The sequence below is a fragment of the Balaenoptera ricei genome, chromosome 8 (assembly GCF_028023285.1).
Source record: "Balaenoptera ricei isolate mBalRic1 chromosome 8, mBalRic1.hap2, whole genome shotgun sequence".
Lineage (NCBI taxonomy): Eukaryota > Metazoa > Chordata > Mammalia > Artiodactyla > Balaenopteridae > Balaenoptera > Balaenoptera ricei.
In genome coordinates, this window is record NC_082646.1 from 21,455,134 (window position 1) to 21,474,756 (window position 19,623).

At 34.6% G+C, this 19,623-nt stretch overlaps 1 protein-coding gene across 1 annotated transcript in view; it reads right to left on the reverse strand.

The window, feature by feature from the left end:
* The window catches only part of ARHGAP20 (Rho GTPase activating protein 20), a 138,498-nt gene that overhangs the window by 22,336 nt on the left and 96,539 nt on the right, over positions 1 to 19,623 (reverse strand). The window contains exons 5-9 of the mRNA XM_059929329.1: positions 16,763 to 16,804; positions 15,756 to 15,840; positions 12,642 to 12,719; positions 7,738 to 7,804; positions 5,167 to 5,355 (exon numbers count right to left, since the gene is read on the reverse strand). Coding sequence (XP_059785312.1) covers positions 5,167 to 5,355; positions 7,738 to 7,804; positions 12,642 to 12,719; positions 15,756 to 15,840; positions 16,763 to 16,804 — 461 coding nt within the window. The remainder of the gene's footprint in view (positions 1 to 5,166; positions 5,356 to 7,737; positions 7,805 to 12,641; positions 12,720 to 15,755; positions 15,841 to 16,762; positions 16,805 to 19,623) is intronic.

The window sequence follows — 19,623 nt, forward strand, 5'->3', positions numbered from 1 at the left end:
ATATTCACAAATATGTGGCGATTAAACAGCATGCTACTGTTAACAACCTATGGGTCAATGAAAGAATCAAAAGTGAAATAGAAAAATACCTTGAGACAAATGAAAATGGAAATATTATATACGAAACTTATGGATGCAGCAGAAGAAGTTCTAAGAGAGAAGTTCATATCAATAAATGCCTATTTCAAGAAACAAAAAAACTCAAGTACACAACTTAACTTTACATCTCAAGAAACTAAAAGAACAAACTAAGCCCAAAGTTACTAGAAGGAAGGAAATAACAAATATTAGAGCAGCAGTAAATGAAATAGAGACTAAAAGACAGTAGAAGAGATCAATGAAACTAAGAGCTGGTTCTTTGAAAAAATGAACAAAATTGATAAACCTTTAGCCAGACTCAATAAGAAAGAGCTGAAATAAATAAAATCAGAAATAAAAGAGATGTTACAACTGATACCACAGAAATATACAGGATCATAAGAGACTGCTACGAACAATTACATGCCAACAAATTGGACAACCTAGAAGAAATGGATAAATTCTTAGAAACATACAAACTTCCAAGACTGAATATGAAGAAATAGAAAATCTGAACAGATTGATTATTGACAGGGAGACTGAATCAGTAATTTAAAAACTCCCTATAAACAAAAGTCCAGGACCTGATAGCTTCACTGGTAAATTCTACCAAACATTCAAAGAAGAATTAATACCAATGCTTCTTGAAGTCTTCCAAAAAACAGATTCCAAAGTCATTTTACAAGGCCAGCATTACTCTGATACCACACCAGACAAGGAAACCACAAGAAAAGAAAATTATAGGCCAATATCTCTGATGAACATATAGGCAAAAATTCTCAAAAGAATATCATCAAACTGAATTCAACAATACATTAAAAGAATCATATGTCATGATCAAGTTGGATTATTCTAGGGATACAAGGATGGTTCATATTCTGCAAATCAATCAACATGATACACCGCATTAACAAAACAGAAGATAAAAATCATATGATCATTTCAATAGATAAAGAAAACACTTAATAAAATTCAACATTCATTTATGATTAAAAACTCTCAAGACAGTGGGAATAGAGGAAATATACCTCAACATAATAAAGGTCATATATGACAGCTAACATCATACTCAATGGTGAAAAGTCAAAAGCTTTTCCTCTGAGATCAGAAACAAGACAAGGATGTCCACTCTCACCATTTTTATTCAACACAGTATTGGAAGTCCTAGCCAAAACAAGTAGGCAAGAAAAAGAAATAAAAGATATCCAAATTGGAAAGGAAAAAGTAAAACTGTCACTATTTGCAGATGACATAATACTATATACAGAAAACTCTAAAGACTTCACCAAAAAAACTTTTAGAACTGCTAAATGAATTCAGTCAATTTGCAAGATATAAGATCAATATATAGATATCTGTTGTGTTTCTATACACTGATAACAAACTATCAGAAAGAGAATTTAATAAAATAAGCCCATTTATAATTACACCACAAAGAATAAAATACCTAGGAATAAATTTAACCAAGAAGCTGAAAGACCTGTTCACTGAAAACTATAAGGCACTGATGAAAGAAATTGAAGAAGACACAAATAAATGGAAAGACATTCCATGCTCATGGATTGGAAGAATTAATATTGTTAAGATCTCCATACTATCCAAAGCAGTCGATAGACTCAGTGCAATCCCTATCAAAATTCCAATGGCAGTTTTCACAGTAACAGAACAATTCTAAAATTTGTATAGAACCACAAAAGACCCCAAATGGACAAAGTGATCTTGAGAAGGAAGAACAAAGCTGGAGGCATCATGCTTCCTAATTTCAAACTATATTATAAAGCTATAGTGATCAAAACAGTATGATATTGCCATAAAAACAGATACACAGATCAATGGAACAGAATAGAGAGCCCAGAAATAAACACATGCACTTATGGTCAATTAATTTATGACAAAGGAGCCAAGAACATACAATGAGGAGAGGATAGTTTCTTCAATAAGTGGTGTTGGGAAAACTGGACAGCAACATGCAAAACACGTAACTGGACCACCCATACACAAAAATTAACTCAAAATGGATCAAGACTTGAATGTAAGAACTGAAATTATAAAACTCCTAGAAGGAAACATGAGGGTAAGCTACTTGCCACTGGTCTTGGCAATGATTTTTTGGATTTTACACCAAAAACAAAGGCAACAAAAGCAAAAATAAACAAAGGACTACATCAAACTAAAAAGCCCCTGCACAGCAAAGGAACCCATCAACAAAATAAAAAATCAACTTACTGAATGCGGGAAAATATTTGCAAATCATGTATCTGATAAGGGGTTAACATCCAAAATATATAAAGAACTCATACAACTCAATAGCAAAAAACCAAACAACCTGATTAAAAAAATGGGCAGAGGACCTGAAAACACATTTTTCCAAAGAGGAAATGCAGATGGCCAATAGGCATATGAAAAGATGCTCAACATCACTAATCATTAGGGAAATGTAAATCAAAACCACAATGAGATATCAATTCACACCTGTTAGAATGGCTATTATCAAAATGACAAGTGTTGGTGAAGATGTGGAGAAAGGGAAACCTCATGTGCACTGTTGATGGGAATGTAATTTGGTGCAGCCACTATGGAAAACAGTATGGAGGTTCCTCAAAAAACTAAAAATAGTACAACCATAGGATGCAGCATTTCCATTTCTGGGTAATTATCTGAAGAAAATGAAAACACTAATTTGACATTTAAGACATTTAAGGGACAAGTCATGTCAAGCTACTTTTACCCTTCTCCTCCTGTCTAAAGTTAAAACAAGAAGCGAGATCTCCATTTCCATAAAAACTTATAGCAGATGTATTCCCTGGGCTCAAACTACAGTTCCAGCAGTATTTACCAACCTTAATGCAAGTGAAAGGAATTTTCTATGTTTCAAAATCATTTGTGCAACTGAACTGTGCAAAAAGAAATTTCCATATTCCAAAATCCTTTAACTTCCACCTAACCTTCAATTGGAAGTGATTAATTTGCAATGAAATGACATGCCAAAAGGCAAATATCAAAGGAAGAATCTAACAAAATTCTACAAATGCCACCAAAGAGAGGAATATGCTCAATTAAAATTATATGCTTGTAGAATGATATATTAGTATTTGGCAGTACCTATCTGTGTGAAAAGATATTTTCAAAGATCATGAAATATATAAAATCTCATTACAGATCAGAACGTTTTGCAGTCAATTATTATCATAGGAATACTAATTTTGAACCCCAATTAAGCAAAATGTTATTTCCGAAAAAGAATTCAATTCTTATCATTAGTATATCTGTACTACATAAAATGGTACTCAATTACTACTACATATTGAATATCATCAGTGAAAATTTTGTGGAAATTTGTTTTCTCTTGTTATGTAAGTACCTACGTAATAGCCTCAATTTTGTCTGCTGACTTGCAAATTTTACTACCTGGTCCCTTACAGAGAAAGTCTGTTGATCCCTGATCTAAGTCAGTGGTTTCCAAAGCAGTTGTTCACCAAAATCCCCTGTATTAAAAAAATACAAAACTGGTTCATCTGTTAATTTTTTAGGTACACAGGTAGATTGTCACCATTGGTCTATAGTTACTCCATCCCTGATCCCATTTATCATGAATCATCTTACAGCTGCAACCATTATTATCTTAACTTTTAACAGGGAGAAACAGAGGATTAATAAGTAGAGGATGCCTACAATTTAATAAGCAGATTGCTGGCAAAACTGGGTAAAACCCTTAGGATTCTTGATCTCTGATTATTTTGGTCCAATTAATTAAAATACATTTATTTTATTTTATTGACAAGGGACCCAGAGAAACAATTTTGAAAAACGTGAGTATAAAGGTAGAAGAGTAAAATATTATTCTCCTCAGCTTAATTATAAAGGCAACATTCCCTTTATATCTTTAATGAATACTAACAACAGACCTATTAATAAATTAATTCAACAAATATTTATTGGATGCTTTTTTATATATATGCAGACACTGTTCCAGGTGCTGGGAATATAGCAGTAAACAAAACAGACCAAACTCTCTGCCTTCATGGAGCTCACATTTTAGTGGATGGAAAACTATAACATCTCTATAATACCCCTCCCAAATGGTCCAAAGATGTGAGTAAATAGCCTTAGGGTTCAAAACCTCGATTTACCGCTATAGGAGAGAGGAGGACTAGTGCAAATGCAAGATAAGTTTTTATAGTTGGTGTTAGCAAGATTAGGGAGTCCTGACCAATGACTTCAATAAAGTATAAAGTGTGAGGCTAGGTCATCAACAGAAAGTGACAGGGTTGGACATGCATGTGTGGGGGGATGAGTATAAAACAACGGTCACTGTTCACTGGGTCCCCCAGTCTGTTCAAACTGACAAAAGCAGCTACAAAAATTCAGCATCAATTTTCTACTACCCCACTCACACTTTTTGGTGTGATATATTTCCTTCTATTTTCTACACAATCTATTCTCAGACTGAGGGCGTAAAGCTCAAACTTGGGTTAGGGTAATTAATGATGGTCCTCCTATGTTGAATATCACTTTTATCATTCTGGAGTCTTTATTATGGTGTGGGTAAGGGATGGTTACGTTCACAGGGATCAGAATAGATTAGTAGACAAAGGAGAGATTTCTGTGGAAATCATCTTAATCTTAACATACTTACCAGTACCAGGATCCAGGTAGGGCATCAGAGTCTCCTGACACCCATCACTGACAGCCTCCTTTTTATAATGTGACCATTTAGGGGAAACACACAATGCAATGTATTACAGTACAAAGAAAGCATTGAAGCACCTGCGGCACTGCCTGGTGCCTTTGACTCTGCAGTGGGCATAGGTTAAAGGGGAAAGAAAAGTGAAGAAAGAAGGAACAGACTCTATTGCAGTCAGTAACTGCTGATTACAAGTCAGTCACTCCTACTGCTGATTTATAAAACCATCTTCTAAAACTCCATCTTTCCTTTCAAAACACTTAGCAAATTCAAAAGAAAAAATACTTCATCTGGCTGGAAGTTTGGGTCTTTGTCTGTATAAAGGCAAATAACTTTGAAAACTTTGCTTTCAGGAATGAAAAGTTTTGCTAAAAAAAGGCTCTATGAGGGAGGAGAAAACTCACCACTCAGCTGCTGGGCCACAGCCAGGCGGCTGGGCTTCAGGATGAACTGGCATTGCATCTCTCGGGGCAGCTGTTCCATGAGGAAGGGCTCTTGGAAGTTGGAAGGTGTGGGGGAATCCTTTGATCCCTGCGTCAGGAGTGCAGTGTCTCGAAGATGGCTCATTTTAATTCCATAGGGATATTCATGACCTACACAGAGAAAAAATCTAAACATAGACTTTAGGCTGACTGACACCAAGAGCGTGTGTGCTACATACTGGAATGTACTGCAATTTGCTCCTGGGACTTTTGGTATAAAGAATCCTTTTTTTGACTTAATGATCACCATGCACACTCTTACAGTTGGAGACCAGCGCATAATGCAGCAGCCCAACCAGAGTAGTCTTTTTTTTTTTTTTTGGAGAGGGGAGAAAAAAAACCAAAGAGGAAAAAAATCTTTAAAGAATATCTTGTTTGGGAACGCACAGATTGTCTGTAAGTTGCATAATGTTGACTTTTCCTATGTTCACATCTGAGAGTATTTAAAGGTATTCTAGTTTCTCCTGTGACACTAACTATATTTGTAAATCTTCAGCCAATCCTTGACCTCCGATTTAAAATATTTACCCTACCTATCACACAGCATTATAAGGATCAAATAAGTAAACATTAGTAGTTAATATTATTTAAATAATAAGGGCAGAAAACTATATATTTCAAGCATCACTATTATTACTATTATTCAACACAAGGTATCTTTCTGAAAAAGACATTTTATACTGTTTACTAGTTATATAATTAGAGTTACCCAAGACTCATTAGGACTGGTTTGTTTGATTTACGCTTCCCTCCCACCACTGCCCTCTGAGGTTGTTATTCATAGGCAATAATTAGAAGGAAGACTGCAGGGTATTAGAAAAAGAGACAAGATTCAAAAAGGAATTTTCAAACTAGAAAAACTAAACCCTGGACATCTGACTGCAACATGATTTTTTGCTCTTTAGTACTCTTAAGTAATTGCATTTTTTAAATTAATCCTCACGTACCATTATGCCTTATGCCGTAGACTTAGTTTACATTTTAAAGAGGGTAAATTCTCTTCTATTCCTGATTTATCACTGAATGTAATTCAGTGAACTCTTCCATTTCCTTTCCATCTGGCATAGGCATACAATGTCAATATTCCATTAACATCAAGTACTACAGCAACTTTCAGGGATTAAGGCAAAAAAAGGACTTCTATGACAGCAATAAAGCAAAATCAATTTATCAAAATAGCCAATAGCTAATCTACAATTGAAGTTTGCAAGGCATGTTAAAATATGCAATGGAGAATTGTTGCTAAGTAACAATCATGTCCCGTGTCCCATGTATTTTTTTTTTCCATGTATTTTTTTAGTGAGAGTTAGAAATGAGCTTGAAGCTGTTTAAGTCTGAGAGTTACCATCTATATAGTTTTAATTAAATTAATATATTTTATTAAAACAATTATTTTATGTACTCATTCGGTTTTTAAACACAGCTTTAATTGTTGCTCATTGACTTTTACAAAAATGACAACATTAAGAAACTGGCAATGCAGTGAATTTTGTCCCCAGCCATGTGCACAATGACTTGCTTTACTTTAAGTCTGAGAATATACATTTCATAGAAAAGTTTGGTTTTAGATTATTCAGATTATTTGAAACCTGAATTAACACAGTAGTGATCTCACAGGTAAATGAAAGGATTCCATGAGATAACTCATATGATATGCTTTGCCCAATTCTGGCAGGATAGTAAGCATTTAAAAATTATTAACAGAAATCATCATCATCACCATCAATCATCAATGTCATCATCTCAGGATCTGCTACAGATACTGTCCCTTATTGTAATTGGTTTATTTCTGTTAACCACACTGAATGGCCTCACTGATCAAGAATATTTTTTAGCTAAATGATTTAAATAAGGTGAAGATGTAACCTATTTACCAATAATTCTTCAAAACAAATGCTGGAAAATTTGGCTAGAGAAATAGCAAAGTAGTTAGTAAAGTAGTAGTTATTGCTAAGTTAGTCAGTGAAGACTAACTAAGAATCTAAATGGTTTAATTTCATTGTCTTTATGATGGCTAGGAAAGTGCTGGGCGCAGGGCAGGTGTTAAATACTCACTGATATTGATAGATTGAGGCATGATTGGATTATAGATCGTCTTCCATAGAGACAAGTAGTAGGTAAGAAAGGGAACAGGGAATTCAAAAACTAAATATGAAAAATAAATATATAGGGAAAAAGGAATACCAATACATATTGCTTTATTTTAGAAAAAAATTTAAAAAGGTTGACAAGATAGTGCTTTTGTAAAGTGAAAAAGAAAGAAGAAAATTTACATTTCTCTTCCCAACTATACCATTAGCTTCTTGAATGAAGAGATATTATTTGTCTGGCACATAGGAAATATTTGATATTTATTAAATTAATATATGAATATTATAGAAGATTAATATTTAATAGTATTGAAATTTAGGACCATATGACCAATTCTCTGAGACATTTAGAATTATAATTAAAACACAATCAATCCTACCTTATATTTTCATAGAAACTTACCAATAAGTGGGTATGGTGCCTCTTCTTTGCCAGAATTGACCCATAACTGGTACTCTCTCTCAGAGCCCTTGGAGATAAAATAATTAACTATAATTCTTTCACATTCGGTAAATGAATGAGGATACTTTTTTTTTTGGCAATTTTATGTTTTGCAAAAAAGAAAAACCAGGGACAATATAAATGCTTTTCAGGTTCATGGGGGTGGATATGGCCTTTGAAGATGGCAGTGCTGATTCCTACAAACCATCTCTCCCTCTCTAATCTCCAACAGAGGACTAAGGAATCCTGCCCTTTTTCCCTAGGGATGACTAGGGATTCATGAACTGCAATAGAATCAGGCCCTCACTATTATGGGTAGCCCACAGAATATGAAATCATATATATGCCTTTTTACAAAGTAAGCAGAAACTTCCTGGTTTTCTAAAAGATAAATCTATCTTCTTCAGAGTCCTGCCTTCTGCTATCTCTAAACTTCTCAGAGAATATTGGACTTAATCTCCAACATGTCCCTGCAAAGACAACCTTGTTATCCAGAAAGCCACTACACTGCTGTGTCTGTGATGAAAAAGTAAAGTCTCAAAGGCTGATTATTAGCTTAGCTGCTCCTGAGTGGAAGAAGAATGACCAACGGGCTTTGAGGAGAGGAGATAGGTAGCTGGCACAATCCACACTGGCTTTATTTTGGGCAAGTCCAGGCCTAGGGACAGAAAGGACAAGAATTCTGTCTAGAGAATAGGCCCAGTTATGGGGAACAATGAAACTGTTCACTAGCGGAATTACAACCCAGCAATATTGAAACTCCCACTTGAAAGAAATAATACTAAATTATACAGACTTTGCTGTATCCTCCAGAAGATAAAGCAAAAATGTTTTAAATGAAATTACAACAGACTGACAATATTTAATATTCTTGCCTTTATCCTCTGATTAAAAATCAGGACCTTGACCTTATAATGGAGGGTTCTGGCTAGGAGATTACCCCTCTCAATACCCTCCCCTACTCTGTCACTTCCTTCACTATCCTCTGGTCAAAAAATTTTTATTGCAAACAGGAGGAGCAATCTAATAATGATCATTTCTTTTTTTTGTAGTGTCTGAAAACACCTTAATAATCCCTTAGAACAGTACAACCAAACAGCCTCAATTCCTAATTATATTGAACAGAAATATTTTTGGTATGATGAGATTTAATCACTTTATCCAAAAGGAAAGCATAAATAAGAAAATGAGTCATGTCATTAATTAATCTCCCTTCCCTTAAACTACTCATTCTCTTCCAATGTATAATTATATAAGCTTAGAAATCAATGCAGAGGTGCCTGCTTTATTCAGTGCATATATATTTATTTACATCTTAAATATATTATTAAATTTCACTAAAATAAATCAGATTTATTATTCTAAATTGTGGTTGCCCTGAGTTCTTAAGGGCTTATAATAGCAATGTGTAAAAGCAAACTGAAATACAGTTAAGACTATGGCATATCTTAAATATATGTTATGTCACATCTTAGTAACACCATGTTTTCATACTTATAGAGAATCTCACTCAAGAAATGGTGTTGTTCAAGTGCTTCCTTTAGTTCCATCCTTCTGAAAGTCATTCCCTTCAATACAAGTACCTACTGTGTGGTTTTTTTTTTTTTAAATCACATTAGGATTCTCTTTTTTTTTTTTTTTTAAGGTCTTTTTTTCTGTTTTGTTCTGTTTTTAATTTTATAGCTACTTTATTTATTTATTTATTTATTTATTTATTTTTGGCTGTGCTGGGTCTTCGGTTCGTGCGAGGGCTTTCTCTAGTTGCGGCAAGTGGGGGCCACTCTTTCATCGCGGTGCGGGGACCGCTCTTCATCGCGGTGCGCGGGCCTTTCACTATCGCGGCCCCTCCCGTTGCGGGGCACAGGCTCCAGACGCGCAGGCTCAGCAGTTGTGGCTCACGGGCCCAGCTGCTCCGCGGCATGTGGGATCTTCCCAGACCAGGGCTCGAACACGTGTCCCCTGCATTAGCAGGCAGATTCTCAACCACTGCGCCACCAGGGAAGCCCTACTGTGTGGTTTTTATTTACTGGTAGGGAGGACATGAGAACTTTCCGATTCTTCTTCCCTACCTCATCCTCAAACATTCCAATCTTCCCTATTAATAAAATTTCGAAAACTCACCATTGCCGCATGAAACAGAAAGAAGCAGAAGCTAAAAGCAAAACTGGGGAAAATGTGGTGTCCATACTAAAAATCTTTAAATCCATGATCTAATTCAAAGCTTACTTTTAAATTTACAGATTCAATAGGAGGTACCATCTATCTTATCCTCTGGACCTGCAGCCAGTGAATATGGTTATTAGCTATATGTTCTTTATGTAAAAATTCTACTGTAGAGCAAATCCTTCAGAATTCATCATCCTAAGACTGACTGACTCTTGGGATAAGTGAATAATTAGGTAAGAAGGAAGAACCAGGAGAGGAGATAGGGAAAGAATAGTCATATAGTGACAAGTGAGAAGGGGGAAAGGAAGTTGAAAGGAGAATTTTATACCAAAAAACCCCCTAACTGTATATGTATAGCATATAAAATTAAAATGCATATTATTATCACTCTAAAATTATAGTCTAATCTTATTATGCTTTTCAGTTCACACAGGTTATAAAATGGGAGTGGAAGAAGAGCACTCAATATTAAGCTAATATTAAGGCTTTACTGCCCTAGGCAAAAGACCTATACTCTGAAAATTATAAAACATTAATAAAAGAAACCGAACATGAGACAAATAAATGGAAAGATAACTCATGTTCATTGATTAGAAGGATTAATATTGTTAAAATGTCCATACTACCCAAAGCAACTGACATTTAATGCAATCCCTATCAAAATACCCATGACATTTTTCACAGAACTAGAACAAATAATCCTAAAATTTGTATGGAACCATGAAAGACCCCAAATAGCCAAAGCATTCTTGAGAAAAAAGAACAAAGCTGGAGGCATCATGCTCCCTGGCTTCAAATGATACTACAAAGCTACAGTAATCAAAACAGTATGATACTGGCACAAAAACAGACACATAGATTAACGCAACAGAATAGAGAACCCAGAAATAAACCCACATGTATATGGTCAATTAATCTACAACAAAGGAGGAAAAAATATACAATGGAGAAAATAAAGTCTCTTCAACAGTGGTATTGGGAAAACCAGACAGCTGCACATAAAAACTGAAATTAGAATATTTCCCCTACCATGTACAAAAATAAAGTCAAAATGGATTAAAGGCCTAAATGTTAAGACTGGAAACCATAAAACTCCTAGAAGAGAACACAGGCAGAACACTTTTTGACATAAACAGTAACAATATTTTTTTGCATCTATCTCCCAAGGCAAAACAAATAAAAGCAAACATAAAGAAATGAGACCTAATTAAAGTAAAAGATTTTACAGAGCAAAGGAGACCACTGACAAAACAAGAAGACAACCTACAGAATGGCAGAAGATATTTGCAAATGATATGACCAACAAGGGGTTAATATCCAAAATGTTTAAACAGCTCATACAACTCAATATCAAAAAAACAAACAATCCAATCCCAAAATGGCAGAAGACCTGAATAGACATTTTTCCAAAGACGACTTACAGATGGCTAGCTAACAGGTACATGAAAAGATGCTCAACATCACTAATTATCAGAGAAATGCAAATCAAAACAATGAGATATTACCTCACACCTTTAAGAATGGCTATCATCAAAACAACCACAAGTAACAAGTATTTTCAAGGATGTAGATAAAAGGGAACCCTTGTACACTGTTGGTGAGAATGTAAATTGGTGCAGCCCTTGTGGAAAATAGTATGGAGGTTCCTCAAAAAACTAAAAATAGAATTACCATAAGATCCAGCTATTCCACTCCCGGGAATATATCCAAAGAAAACAAAAACACTAATTTGAAAAGATACACGCACCCCAATGTTCACAGTGGCATTATTTATAATATCCAAGATATTGAAGCAACCCAAGAGTCGATCAACAGATAAATGGATGAAGAATATGTGGTGTGTGTGTGTATTTGTGTGTGTGTGTGTGTGTGTGTGTGTATATATGTATAGTGGAATACTACTCAGCCATAAATAAGAATGAAAATTTTGTCATTTGCAACAACATGGATAGACTAGAGAAAGACAAATACTGTATGTATTCATTTATATGTAGATTCTAAAAACTAAAACAAACAAACAGATATAACAAAACAGAAACAGACATACAGAGAACTAGTGTTACCAGTGAGTTGTAGGGTAGGAGGAAGGGCAAGATAGGTGAAGGGGATTATGAGGTATGAACTACTAGGTATAAAATAAATAAGAGGGAGATGCAAGAGGGAAGAGATATGGGAACATATTGTATATGTATAACTGATTAACTTTGTTATAAAGCAGAAGCTAACACACCATTGTAAGGCAATTATACTTCAATAAAGATGTTTAAAAAATAAATAAGATACATGGATGTAATGTACAGCACAGGGAATATAGCCAATATTTTATAATAACTTTATATGCAGTATAATCTATAAAAACATCAAATCACTATGTTGTACACCTGAAACTATTAGGTTGGCCAAAATGTTAGTTTGGGTTTTTCCATACGATGTTACTGAAAAAATCAAACACACTTTTTGGCCAACCCAATAATGTTGTAATTCAACTACACTTCAATTAAAGACAAAACAAAACAAAACAAAACAAAACCCTCAAAAAGAATAAAAAACTTTACTGTCCTTATTTTCTACATTTCTGGGGACAAAATATGACTGGTATCTCTAATAATCAGCTGTCTTATGATGGAAGGGATAATATTTATAAGAATCAAAGTATCAAAGTTTGTTTTTAATTAAGAATATCTAGCAGAGTAACTTACAGTTATCCCTAACATTGGCAGTGACGTGTTGATAACTTCATTTGCTGTATCTGAATTCGTTACTGTTATAGTTTTAGACTGTGGAAAAAAAAGAAATAAGAAATACAGCTATAAATAAAGAATTTTAAAACAGGTGTACAAATAATTATTGTCAAATGATTATCCATAGGCAAATCCTGATTTCAAGTGTTGACAGAGTAAAGCACAACTTAAGAAGAACACAAACCCTTGATAATTTACTTTCATTACATTATATATTATGCCTTTTAATAAAACATCTCTTCCTCTTAAAATAAAGAATATATGACTCAAAAATATAAGAACTTAAGCCAGAAATAAAAAGAATAAATATATTTCAGAGAGACAGGACCACCCTCCCAATCAAACAAACAAAAAAAATCAGTGAGGTTGGTCCTCTGCATCATGTCCATGACTATTTCCATTAAGCATTGTGCAGTAAAAAAGGGAGAGCATTAGATTACTTTCTATTTCTTTCTGAGTACTGTTTTCACAGTGTGGGTTTTCATTTCTTTGTATGGTAAAGTCAGTTCAGGTAAAATCAGAATAAGAAATGGTTACAAAAGAAACCTTTAAAAAAACCCCACTATTTATTGAGCACTTTCTGTACGTCAGGCACTGTGGCTGCTGAGATTTTCATTGTTGAAATCTGTAGAGGCCTTAAAACCAATGAGCCTAGCAAACAAATGGAAAATTTTAGAAAGCTCAATTCTGTTACCAACTCTGCCACTGAATAGGGTATCTATAATAGCCCTGTGCTAAATGCTAAACTACATTGAGAAATTACTATTTAAAAATAAAGAGTTCACAAGAAAGAGAAATGGAATTAATGAGATTCCGAGATATCTATAGAGTTCACTGAACTCTAAATAGACATTATTTAAATGTAAGACAATGCTATGCTATCAAAAAAGAAATATTGGGAGTTTGGGATTGACATGTACACACTGCTATATTTAAAATAGATAACCAGCAAGGACCTACTGTATAGCACAAGGAACTCTGCCCAATACTCTGTAATAACCTAAACGAGAAAAGAATTTGAAAAGGTATAGATACATGTATATGTACTGTGTAACTGAATCACTTTGCTGTACACCTGAAACTAACACAACATTGTTAATCAACTATACTCCAATATAAAATAAAAATTAAAAAAATATTTACTATGCACATAGGGTAGGTTTTACATATGATAATTATTGGATAAATGAGCAATTAGTGCTGTGTCCCTGATAAGGCTTAAATGGCACAAATAAGTAACATAAACGGAAACAAAATGATCTAAAAATAAAGCTAAGCTAAATCTACTGATAACTCATCACTTATCTCTCCATTACAGTATTTATTCTCTATAAGCCTATTACTTGACATGACAAATTGCCTCAAGTTTGTTAACTGATTTCAAATGGTGTTCCTTATAGCTCCAAGGATTAAGCAAAAGTATCTCAGAAATGAACAGGGAAGGCTCAGTGTTTGTCTTCTACCAGAATGGCAGAGATGTTTTACATACTGGGCTTTAACTTGAGATAAAATATCATGAAAGGCTTCTGCTTTTTTCTTTTGAGTCTGAAAACCCTTTCATTTAATTTAAAGAAACACTCTATAAAGTCTTTTGTAAAGTGAAGGATCTATCCTGTAATACTAATAATCACTCCCAATGTACCTGGTTTCTAAGATAATGATTTTTCTTAATATTAGGTATATATGTTCAAAATAATAATTATAGGATGTGTTTTTTTTTCCTGCATGCCTATCGGGTAGACAAAACAAATGAATTTTAGCAGATAAGTGTTCTTTGCCTAGTAAACAAATAAAATAAAGAGACAAAACTGAGAATGTGGCTATTTTTTTCCCAGCAGAATTCACTAACAGGTTGTGCATAACTAGAGGCCAAGGATAAAGAATGCTTCTCATACATGCACTGTTGTTTGGGGGGAATCACTCTGCAAGCAGGGCTCCCTGAAAGGAGACTCTTGCCACAGAACAACTTCAGAGAGCAAAGGACCGTGTGTCCTATCATCATGGACTTTAACCAGGGTACCAGTGATAAAACAGAGCACCCAATTCAACCACATCTCGTCTTCTTTTCCCAAACCAGTCCTTTCTCAAGCACACACTTTCCATACACTGAAAGTGTTGGAAAAAATTCAAGGGTTTTTCCATGAAAATCCTGAACGTAACCAACTGCCATAACAACTGAATCAAAGCCGGCAGAAAAACAGTGGTGATTTTTTCCTCTTTACTTTACGACAGAAGATGTCTGTAGTCTCATAGCATACACATTTGAGCATTTCCCTCAGGCAGTGACATCTAGCACTCATGTTAGAACATTTGCATGACTTTTGCCCAAAACATAGCTGTTTTGTACTACATATTTTTCCACACACAAAACTATTCTGTGTGATCTAGGGCTGCTATGAAGTGTGGCAAACCACAGTATCATAAAAATATTCATTTCCACTTTGTGCATCATTGATAACGTCTTGGCATGATATTTCAGTCATAAAATTCCACATAATAACTAGGGCTAAACAAACTTAATTTTTATTGACCAAAATGATAAAAACCATGAGGTAGAATATGCTGATCCATTAAAAACGTTCTCTCTCCCAGCTCATCCATTTATTAACCTGAGGAATTCAATACTTGAATGAAGAACTTTCCAAAACCCACTCTCTACTTAAGAAGTGACAAGTTGGAAAACATTGCTTAATACTAATAGGAAATATCTCCTTGTGGAAATGTCTTTACTACAAGCCTCTGCAGCTGCTACTGAAGGGATCCAGAGAAACATTAATGCCAGAGGGAGGAAAGAGACATCTGACAGGCAATATTCTTTCCAAGTGTAAATGTTAAATACTGTAATTAATATGAATTTCTCTTGCTTCATTTTCTCTAGGGTTACTTTTCATATGAACAAAGAACAGATACCCCAGAAAATGCACTTTCTCATAATGGTATTTCTAAATGCCTACCTTCCACAGCACATACACAGACTGTCTGTCTGTCTGCCTGCCTGTCTCTCTTTTTATTCATGGTGTACTGCCTTATGCAGGGACTTGGAATTTAATTTTCTGGCTTAGAAACACTTACATAGGCACAATTCCCAATGTCCTTGGCGAAGATTTTGAGGGGAATGCTCTTCGGGTAGTCCTTCTCTTTCTCTAGATTGATGTATCTAATCAAATGCAACAACAACCCAAAACAACACTGAGTCAGATGGATTTTGCCAATGGCTTATTTTTAAATCAATCTATTTTGCTATTATTTTCAATATACTTATATGCTATTTTTAAAAAGACAGATGGAGAGACTCAGCAAAGTCAGATTACATTATGGGTTGGAAGAGAATTTTAAAAAATTCTCAGGACATTAGGCATGGGCACAAAAAAGAAGAGGAGATCCATTTCAACTGAGGCTTGAGAAGTACAGTCGGGTTAAGGCACCTCTGGGTGGTGTTTTATCCTCAAAGCTTCCCTACCTTCTCTGGACAGGCCCAGAATCTTAGTGATAAGTACAGGAGCATATATAATACTTTACTAGACCAAACCAAAACAATGGCCTTTTATTTCTCATTGAGCTCTCCAGTGCAGTATATATCTTGGTCGTCTCCATGCTTGGGAAGGGAGAGCAGGGAAGGACTATGGGAATAAGAGATGAACCTCAATTGACCATTTTAGTCTGAATGCTCAAAGGTAGGGAAAATAATTGAATTTTGAGGTCCTCAGCAGAAAACCTCCATGTATGGAAACTTAATACATGCTTTGAGGAAACTGTTAGCTCCACATGGTAGGCTGGAGACACCGAAAGAGATGGGAGAGATTACTGACTAATTTCTGTCTAGAATGATCTAACCAGACCTCAGTGTTCTCCTTCCTAGTAAGAAAGAAATACATGTAATGACAGAACATTATTTACAGTAAGTAGTTGTTAGTGTACAGTCTAAACAGCTTATTTTGAGGACAAATGAACAATTTCTACTAAGGCAAAGGGGGATAGTTTGGGGCACATCTCTGCAGAGAAAAATTTAATTCATTCAACTACAACTTAAAGATTAAAAAAAAATATATATATATATATATAAATACTGGAAAAAATACCTCTGAAGGAGAGAGAGCCATCTGTCCTTCTGTTCTGGAGAACTACAATGAAAGAAAATGGGAGACAAAATTAAACCACATAAAATACTTATTTCTAACAAATTAAGATTGTCAATCCAAACGAAATATCAACAACCTGTTGTTATTGATGTGGGTGTACACAACTGCAACCCTGGCATGATTGTGTTCTGAAGAACCCTGAAGTGAAAATGTCCATTAGGCAGAACTACACAGTTAAGCGTAGTTTTATTAAAACCTCTTGGACAGATCCAAGACAGACCTACTTTATTACTTTATGGCTCTTTTACAAGTGGTATCCAGATAGTGGAAAGCGTACTTGATTTGGAATCCAAACACCTTGTTTCAAAAATATATGCAAGATATATCATCATGGGCAAATCACTTAACATCGCTAAGCTTCGATTTCCACATCTGTAAAACTAGGCTAATTATCTCAGAGTGTTTTTGTAGTTTTAAGTGCCATGCAAATAGAAAATATGCTTCATTTGAGATTAAAGAGGTTAAGGAGAAATCTGGCACATCGATGGAAATATCTTGGCCCAGAAACCAGTTGGTTGTCAGGAAAAGAAACACTTATTTCTCTATACATATGGCAGAACTATAATTTAGCAAATGAGTTCATAGAACTTATTCTTAATTACTATAATCCTCTGATTAAGATCAATTCATTAACAACTAAATAACTATTATTAATTTTACTGCTGAAGTCACTGCTGCATTTAATTCTTAAAGTTAAAAATAAAGTTTATTTCTATATGGCCTTATTGCTCATTAGCTTTTAAAATCATGTTTCTAATCTTCTCAAAGAAGTTGGAAACCCTAGTTATTTTCTTGTTCCAGAAAAATATACTTAACAAATACTTGTAATTTGTTTCTTTGTAGCTTAGCAATTTTCTCCATAAGCAATCTCCCAGAATTGGTAATCAGAAAGTGCATTATATCTCCTTTGCCACTGACCAATTTTCATCTTTCACAACTCCTTACAATCTTTGATGTTTTCTCCTTTCATAAACAGAAGATTTTCTAGGTTCATTTATGTCAAATATTACACTTATTTAGCAAAAATCTGTGTTGAAAAATAGATGAGTTTTCTTTAGACCTTAAAACTTTTTTCAAAGCAATTAAAGAAAATTACCCCTTTAAACACTTAGTATTTTTTGAACTTTTAATTGATATGTAAGACACATAAACTGTACAATGCTTAAACGTACTGTTTGAAGAATTTTCACAAATTGAACACACCCATGTGACTAGCACCCAGATTATGAAACAGAAAACCAACTTGTAAGGTCTCCCTGTGTTCCTTTTCAGGCACTAGTTCCCACTATACTGACTTCTAACAAAATAGAATAGTTTTGTTTGTTTGGATACTTTACATAAATGTAACCATATAGTATGTACTATTTTGTATCTGGATTCTTTCATTCAACATTATATTTGTGAGACATCCATATTACTGCATGCGGTTTTAGCTTGTTCATTCTCATTGCTGTATAGTGTTCCATTGTTTGAATATGTAGCGTACAATTATTTTAAAATAAACAAATTATGAAGTGCATCAGGTTAATTCATTGACATTGATTTGGTAATCTTCTTGTATTTTCCCCATCTCCTGCTCTATGCAAGAATCCAGGGCTTCTCTTTCCTTAGTAATTATTCATCTCAGGCATTTTTACAGAACTAAAAATGGAAGTACTCCAAAATCAAGGTTAGCTCTGAGTTTAATAAACACCTATGATAAGAGCCAGTAGAGAAGAAAGCAGTATATCTTAGAGAAAGAAAAAGGGTAAGACAGATTGGAAAGATTCCCTCTAACTTGGGAGGAGATAGAGTCTGTTATCCCTAAGAGTTAGCTGGGAACCATATGTCACTCAGTTGAGGTGCCTAAGAAACAGAAAGTCCCCAGAGGAAATGGTTATAAGGAGCAAGTGGGGAGGCTTGTTCGTAGGCACCAAGGTTTTTACATCAGCTAAGATACCTGCAGCCCACAAGTGGCAAGGAATCAGAGCATTTCGGATGTCAAAGAACAACTCTGGGCATAGCAGAGATAATGTCAGCAGTGGCCACAAAGAGACTGAAGGTCAGACTGTTCATCTGTTTTGAAGACATCACAAAAGTCTCCCATATCCTGGTTCTACCCTAAGAAAACAGGGGTTCCAGTAAAGAAGAAAATTTAATTTCCTAAAAGCCTGGCAAAATGGGGGCTCAAGGTAGGTTTTAATTTGATCTATACATAAACAGGCTTTTGCTGCATACCTGAGTTTGCAGAATAGGATTCATACTAGGTACCTAATTTAAAATATTTTTCTTCTGATTCTTCCTGTAGATAGATCATCGTCAGATTTAAATACTTTCTGTATCTTCTAAACAACGTTCCCATTTTACTGTATAGTTATCTTAAAATTAAGGTCCAGTTCCTATTTTTCTGACAGATATAGATCCTAGGTTTGTGAATCAGGGTCCAAGTAGTGATAGAGATATGACATTCCTTTCAGCCTTTTTCAAGATGTGCTGTCTACCCCATTTCCAAAGGTAAAGCATGGGAAGTTCACATTTATTGGCTGCTCTTCCCCCAATCTGACTTAACTGGGAATTCCTTACAGATTCTGACAGTTGATTGTCAGTCTTAGATTTCAAAGCTATTAGTCCACATTTTTGTTTCTTTATAGATATTAGAGTGACTGGCTATGAAAGACTGCTTCTTGAGCTGTTAGCCTGACAGCATTTTAAAGTGATCATGAACTAGATTTTCTTAATATTTCCTGATATATAAATGATTTCTGATGTTCTTTACTCCTTGGTAAAGATCTGAGCCACTCTCTCATATCATTTCACTTCAG